An 8,158-nucleotide genomic window follows, 5' to 3' on the forward strand; every position below is an offset into this window, starting at 1 on the left:
TATTTAAAAATAAACTAGAATGGCTATTGCCAAAAGAAAAACATACTAAAAATCTTTAAAATTAGATTAAAAGAAAAAAAAAGAATTGACAAGAGTGAAAAAGGCATCATTCTTATCTCTATACATATTATCTAACTACAAGCTCTATGGCAACATTCTATAGGATTCCAACACATGTCTAATTTGCATGACATATGTCTTGATATAGAAGTCAAGCTTCTTATATGTTTGCCACATTGTTAGCTTGTACCAAAAGTTATCAACACGTACAAAACATAGCTAACTTGTTGGCCAAGTATTTAACCTATCAATCACCTATGGACATGTATAAAGATGAAACTACATTTATGAAGCTTTTAAAAAGCTTTTGTATAAGATATTATTAAATTAATCTACTTTTATTTACTTCTATCTATTTATATTATCTAAATAATTATTAAAGTAAATATATATATCTATAAAAATATTTATATATGTATGATTGTATGTATGTATGTAAATATATATAAAAAAACCAAAGAAGGATATTAAGTGAATGGTTTTATTGTGCTATGTAAAAATTAACTTGCAAATGTATTGGGCATTTGATTGTAAAAGAATTTGATCTTACAAATTGAAAAAAAATAATCCTAATCTACATAGGTATTAGCCATCTTCCTTCTCCAACCTTAATGTAATCCTTCAAACACCAATATCTCATTGAATTATTAACTTATTTTCAATTTTTATTTTTATTTTTATTTTATTTTTATTTTTTTGTTTTTTTTGCATATATATCAAAGATTTACTTAACTATCAGTATGCAAAAAAAATTATTCTAGTCTAATTGGAAAATTTCTTAAAATTATAAAACCCTCATTGACCTTCAAAACCTAATTTTTAAAACCCTACTTCACTAGAATCTCAATTATTTTTGACCTAAGCATCTAATTAAGCTCAATTTCACAACAATTATGTTAATAAATCCATAGTGTTGTAAAATTACGCTTAATTGGAGAATTCGATCAATACAACTACATTGACTAATCTACAAAACTGCACCTATAGATCTACTATCAAACTTATAAAATTTACCAAAATGCAATCTCTTTTTTATTTAATACAAAGCAGTATCATCAAAAACAACCTTGACTTTGCAAAGCTCTCACAGAGTCATTGTGCACTCAAATCTCTCAAATATAACTCTTAAAAGAACCATAGCAAGTCTTTTTTCAAACAAAACTTTTTGATGAATAAAAGAACCTTACATTTGTTGCAAGTGCATGTTTTTTGCTTTAGGATCTGGTTTTAACCTTGGTTCTTAACTAGCTCTCTTTAGGTATCAATCCAGTTTTTCTACATAATTTTTTGCTAAAAGATGATTAAAATTTAAAATCTTTGTAAAATGCAAAAGACCACTTTGGATTTTTCTACTTTACAAAACTATAATTTGAGATGTAGTGCACTTTAAAGTTTATCATGAAATTTTGGGTAGTATTTGTTGTACTACAATCTGTACAAAATTTAATATTTTTTAAACTTCATAAAAACATTACTGTAATCCAAATATTCTTAAAGTGGTTTAATTTTATACATTATAAATTTTACCCTGACAATTATTCCTATGATTGTTTGGTAATTTTCCTGCTTGAATTGCAACATTTCTTTAATTAAATTATAAATTTTTCATCATAAATGTGATAAGATCAATTCTTCTTCAACATAAATGAAAAGAAAAGATTCAACCATCAGTTTTTCCTTTATTTCTCAGCTTCTAAATCTCTCATGCACTCAAATCTCTTTAATCAAAATGCAAGCAACTGTTTCATCACATTCAGTTAATTTTACTAGTAATCGCTGCTTCTGCGAGCTCTCAAGTTTCCCCCCTTAACAAAATGTACATATATATACACATCAACATAGAAATGGTAAGATCTTATTGTGGTATACATCCTGTATCATTTTGCAAGGGCTCCATAACATGACTGCAGTAACAACAGTGTCCATGTCACGTAAACTGGGGTAACAGCGAAGAAGCAGAACAAAATAAGGCATCAAAAGACGTAAACATTACACCAACATTAGCTATGTTTAAGTCGGAAATTGCAATATGTCGTTGAACAAACAGCTTCACCGAAAAAGTGCTTTCCAATTGTCATCAATAAATTCAGTAACTGATATAATGTCATCTGCTGGTATTTACTAACGTGCGAGATTAATTTCCCACACACAAGCGCGATCTCTACTATAATAACAGCACATACTTGTACAACGTGGAGGTAGACGAGGGTTTTCTAGCACTTGTAACAAGCCCTACAGAAACTCTAGTGTAGACAATTCTATGTTAGATTCCATCTGACAGGTAAGATTGCTCACAACTGCCCTTTGCAATACGTATCTTTACCTCCTCCTCCTCCTCCCCAAGGTTTCTGAATTATCATAAGATGCTTCATTTCTTAGCTTTAGAAAACCTTAAACAACGATACTTTTCCCCACTGACGGTAATCTCCAGCGCACCATCCTGATTATCCAAGCTGGATGCTGTTCCCATGAGCACACTCTTTTCCTTCTCCAGATTCTCTCGCTCAAATCGTAGCCGCGTCTCTTGCTTTATGACCTCAGCCTGAAACCATAAAAGCGTTGCATAAGCATATCTTTCAGTTCACAAAATTCTGTAAACAAGATGGCTTGGCTGAGCTAGTCAGAAACGTGGTAATCAACTCAAATTGCATACCAGCAAACAATTGGTCAGATCACATAAAAGTCTTCCTGAAACTGGCACCAGAGTCAGGACTGATGAACATACCTCTCTTCTACTAAGTTCCGCTTTCCAGGCAGATTCTCTTTCCGCGACATCTCGCTCCCTCTCCTCCAAATAGCTGTTCATCTCCCTTTCTTTCATGATGCGGTCCTGGATGTCAATCTCTAACGCTGCCTTCAAATCCCGTACAAAAGTTTCTACAACAGCCTTGATTCGCAACATTTCAATAGCAGTACTCTCGCTGGCGATGCCTTAAGTTGCTTCTTTTAACTAAGCCACATAAAAAATCTTCATTTGTAAAAGTAGTAGTTGCTCGCACGAAATTAGTGCAACATACACAGCTTCATAAGGGCAGCATACAATAGAATACCATGGTTTTGCAAAGTGTTCCAAATGAATTTCCAACTAAAACCAGAATCCCACTTAGTCATGCCAGCTACCATTAAAGCAAAATGCACAACATTCGACGCGTTGTTGTGAGGCTTGTATAGTGGCCGAATTGAAATGTACACTGTTACATTGCACACAGCATACCACTTTACGTGAGTATTGAGCTGTTGCACTAGCCAACAAGCAACTCCAACCTTAGGCAACTGGTGACATTATTCAATAAAACCCAACCCTAATTCACAAAACTACAATTCGCTCAATATGAACTCTAGTTCACAGTCCTTCGTCATGCTCCTCCAAATGCACACGCTCGAAGTCCCTGCAAACTCGTGACTACATTCACAACATCAGACACATCTAAGAAGCACCACGGGATTTTAGAATCTAAAAACTCACGCAATCCTGGCGATTTTCGAAATTCTTAAAATCAAGTTCTATGTACATCGAGGAGAAAGGATGGAAAGCTGCAAGACAAGGCTCTAAAAACTGACATAACTCAGCTCTGAAAGAGACATCAAACCACAAAACCCTACGCCATCCTATTTATCCTCCACGTTTTCCCTACACAGAACCCTTGAATACCCTGCGACGTCTTTCCGAACCAGATCAATACCTGACAACAAGCTGAGTCTACTGTTCGATTCAACCACACCGAGATGCACCCACATATACTCCTCCAGCAAGGAGCACACCTTCGACAACGAGCCCCTCTTCCTCTGCCTCATCCTCATCCTGCCATCGTCTCCGACTCAACGAAAAATCCCAAGTCACTCACCTCCAGCTCAAAACAGCGGAACCTATCAGATCACGAGGCACAAACAAAAGGCAAAATCAATAGCTGAGGAGAACTCCATCGATCCCGCAACAAAAATCTTAAAAATCTGCCGTGTTTGGTCCAGTTACTTACAGGGCCGGGTCATCATAGGTTCCGTGCCCCTGGTCCCGCCCAAGGCCGAACCACTGGAGCCCATTCCCCCATACATTTGCCAGATCCCCACACTAACTAACACAACGGTTACTCTTCGTGTTGGGAGCTTTTGTAGAGCATGTGAGTCAATGGAATCTGATTGCGTAGCAGAAGGCAGGTCTGAGGATCGTAGCTGATATTTTATTGCAACTTGCGTCATAATCTCTGACGAATGAGCTCAACCGTTTTTGCTATAAATAGCTTGCAATCATGTAGCGCTTCTAAATACGCGACTAGAGTTGTCACATTCGGAAGTTCGTGCCCAATGGCGGTTGACCGGAGGCTACCTGAGAATGATTGCTACTTCATCTCTAATCCTTGCACTGCAATCTAAACCTACTCCAAAACTGTTCTACATCCCTGCTAACTGGGCATGTAATTTGTTGGCAGGATGCACTGCAGATCACACCAATGTGACTCGGAAACTGGGTCAAGTCGCATGAACTGTAAGATTCACTAAATGCTAAGAGATAAAACATTCCGACGGGCACCTGTCGGATGTCGTTGAGAGATTTTGAGAGTGGAAGCACCGAAAGAAAACTCATGATGGCAGAGGGCAGATGGCATTGAGGAGGACGTGACATAGCATGATATCCACAAAGTAATAGTGATGGCCGTCTGGGGGACGGCCATAGTGACCGCCGTCGCTGTAGTTGTTGTTGTAATGAAATGGAAACGTCATGTCGAAGTCGTCCACGAATCCAACGTTGGGGAAGCGCGATCTCACCTTCTCGGTAAGGATCTTGTTGAAGACTTCCATCTTGTGTGGATTCCCCTTCATGGCTTTAGATAATCCAGCGGGAGCTACAGTGGTCCGATACACCATTAGCGGCGGCTCTCCTGTCACGTTTCCTAGAACATTGCCCCAATATTCCATAGCGTTGTTCGCCTTCCTTGCGAAATTGGGGATGTTGAAATGCCGCACACCATCGTGCAACCCAGAATTCAGAACTATGGTGTCGGGGTAGTCGTTCCCTTTGAAGAATTCCGCGACGTAATCACGATAAGCTTGGTTGTCCAACGCGTCCAAACCTATTCCATTATAGTCCACCAACTCGTGCCCGTTAAATACATTCGTTAGGCGGAATGATTGGTTTGGATTGTTAGGATTTCGTAAAAAATTCTGGTAGGCCCGATCAATCTGTAACTGATCGACCCTGTGTCTTCCAAGCGCTGGCATAATGCCGAGGACAAAGTACAACAGGTTTCGGAGTGTGTCTTGGTGGTTGGAGTCACCCCAGAAGAACAACCAGCGCCCGTCCAGACAGTCCCACGCTTCCTGAAGCTCAAAGATGTGAAAGGCACAGTGGGCGGAGTAGGACCATCCCAGGCTTTCCAGCCTTGACAAATTACCGGAGCACCAGCTTGGATTTCTGCAGGAGATACTTGAATCAGAAAAGCAGTGTTTATATCTACCTATATGATCAGGAAGGCAGGAATCGTTATCCATGGGCCGAGTCCACCGCCCCGACCATTCCGGACTCACAAAATCCGTGGGTCCACATCGCTTCAAGTTAGCCAGATTGTCAGTATCTGTAGTGGGTGTCTGCTGCGTCGAAGCAGTGGCCTGAGAAGAGTACTTTGCAGCAAGGTCGGCTTCGGTAACGAAGTGCAAATGGAGGAAGACAGTTTGTTTGTTGATGAACCATTTTTCGCCATCGAAGTCAACTCCATGATAAGCGTCGTAAAGCAGGATCACTGTGAGGTTGTACTGTCCGGCGAATGCGTCGGAAACCAAAAATTCCACTTGGTAAGTGCCGTTCTGCATGTCCTTAGTGGGTGGACGCGACCTCCACAAAGAGTTGGAGAGGTCCACTTCGTAGTAATCCCCGCCTGCACAACGTGCTTGCCCGGCGCTGTTGAGAGATTGCAGCCAAAATCTGTGCACAACGTTTGTCGGCAGGAAGATGACATCCGCAGTCTCTGGCAATCCGATCACTTTTGTGCGGTTTGTGTGTTCATCATAGCAAGGCCCAGATCCGTTTCTCGCCAGCTCATCGATGATCATTCCAGTGATGTTCAGAAATGGTACTGTTGCAGTTGGGAAGTGATGTCCTGAAATGGTCTTATTGCTTCCAAGCGTTGGCAAGCTCAAGGGTAACCATGCAGCAGCGTTGGGTCCGACGACGACAGTTTGAGTGTAGAATAGAACGAGTGAAATTGCTAACATTGTGACTCCCACAGTCACAAAAGGTCCAGTCAACTGCTGCCGTGACCCTGCATGGAGTAATCCTGACTTGGTCGAAGTCGGCGCATACTCCTGCTTCATGTCTGAAGGTTGATACGTCAACCGCAGGATTTACGAGTAGAGAAATCACTTGAAAATCGATTCGCGTAGATGTTTGAAAGTATCTTGCAAGCTCACATCGAAGTTTACAGTATTAGCTGTAGGACGTCGCAGTCGGTGAGTGCCTTTTGATCAAATCACGGAGACACTCGGAGACTCAAATCTCCTCCGCAATAGTAAGACGAAAATCAGCTCGAGTATAAACAACAGACAAACCTCTTTATGCTCTTGAATAAGAATGCAACATCATGCGAATGGCTGCGCGGTGTCCACGAATCTCATTGGCTTTGAACAATCTTTCCTCCTCCAAGTCGCAAGCAATCACAAAATCTGCGGCACCAAAACCCCCCGTTGCAATAAGCAACCTCGGTCTCGCGCAGGATATCGACAGCAGACGACCATTGCAAACTGTTGCAGCAACCCAAGAAGAATGCGATGCGAATACCTAAGGAAGCCTAGTTCAAAATCCTTATTGCCGCGTCCTGTTCAGCTTCCCTCTGATGAATGTGAAGACTTATCCTGTCCAGCTTGAAAGTAGTAAACTAAACTCCGAAAAAACACTCTTAAATTGCTTTCTAACATTCGGAAAGCAGAGACCGAACTAAGCAGTCACGGCGTGATCGACTGTCATTAAGGCGCATTCTGTCGAAGATGCTGTAATCAACGTGATCTACACAAATGTCCGTTGATAAAAAATATCATAAAAAAAAAAAAAAAAAAAAAAAAAACGCTTGTTGTTACGACAATCTGTTTCGGCGACATGGACACTTTCTTGCGCACCACTTACTGGATACCCAGTGCTACGGAAGGAGCAAGCATGTTGAAACTGTCCAGGCATGTACAGTTTGGACATGCTGAATAAATTCCTTCCGCACTGAACCAACGTCGTCGGTTATGGTACTGTGCCTACGTGCAGTGAAGTTCCTCACATCGGAGATATCATTTATATATTATGTGGTTACCGGATAATTGTTTTGCTAAAACGACTTCAAAACAGAATTTGTCCGATAGTCGGAAAGCGGATCCCTAGTGCGGCGGTTACTGCAAAATAGCGGGTCGATCATCTTCCGCTTGAACAGCACCCACGTCGTCAAGACGCTATTTTTCCGTCACAACTCTGCACATACTGTTGGAGTTCATGCAGCATGGGACTATGAAGGTAAATTCCAAATCTGTTTGACTCTAAAGTGCTACCCAAACATTTAGGCACCAGTCGGTTCCTGCACTGCATGCCACGAATAGCACAAGAGTTGCAGAAACCCTACGGATCCCTTGAATAGGTGTCCATCGCGTTTAATAGCTGATTCCATAACGCGAACTGCGAGGAGCGCTAGAGATTTCTTTAAATAACCACCCTTTCTCAATTGACCCACGTAGGGAGAAAGAAAAAGAAAAAGAATGTAATGGGTGAGCCGACGTGAAACGTTTCAGCGTGAGTTTCATTTCCGGGTCCTCACACGAGCGATACCACTATCGATTTTTTCCTCTTTTTCTTGATGTGGGTTTTGGAAGTGCAAGAAACGGTGCGCATAAGCGAGACGCTTCGCGAGCGACTGAGTGTGTTAGTGTGCGTTAGTACCCAGTGGCAACGAGCACTGCTATTCTCAGAAGCTATTAGCAAACACACACGCTCACATAAATTCACGAAGAAACATATACAGATCGTGCAAGGCTCCCAGCACAACCGGGCCCGATAAAGAGATGGACGCAGAACAACGACAGGTTACCAAATCCCGGAGAATTCAAGCACATTATTTTAGTGCAAATACGAAAC

General features: G+C 41.1%; 1 protein-coding gene across 19 annotated transcripts; it reads right to left on the bottom strand.

The window, feature by feature from the left end:
- Positions 1 to 2,095: 2,095 nt before the first annotated feature.
- On the bottom strand, positions 2,096 to 7,623 carry LOC112293905 (uncharacterized). 19 transcript variants are annotated; one of them, XM_090257150.1, is made up of 5 exons: positions 4,038 to 4,642; positions 3,744 to 3,927; positions 3,181 to 3,251; positions 2,786 to 3,010; positions 2,096 to 2,602 (listed from the first exon to the last, which is right to left on the bottom strand). In XM_090257150.1, the coding sequence occupies exons 4-5, from the start codon at positions 2,960 to 2,962 to the stop codon at positions 2,429 to 2,431; spliced, it is 351 nt and encodes a 116-aa protein (XP_090113276.1). In that variant the 5' UTR covers positions 2,963 to 3,010; positions 3,181 to 3,251; positions 3,744 to 3,927; positions 4,038 to 4,642; the 3' UTR covers positions 2,096 to 2,428. The 19 variants fall into 19 exon arrangements, with proteins under 19 accessions (XP_090113276.1, XP_090113271.1, XP_073396036.1 ...); XM_090257145.1 differs by having other exon boundaries at positions 3,181 to 3,463; XM_073539935.2 differs by lacking the exon at positions 3,181 to 3,251.
- Positions 7,624 to 8,158: the final 535 nt, after the last annotated feature.

The sequence above is a fragment of the Physcomitrium patens genome, chromosome 16 (genome assembly GCF_059467195.1).
Source record: "Physcomitrium patens ecotype Gransden chromosome 16, ASM5946719v1, whole genome shotgun sequence".
Classification (NCBI taxonomy): Eukaryota; Viridiplantae; Streptophyta; class Bryopsida; order Funariales; family Funariaceae; genus Physcomitrium; species Physcomitrium patens.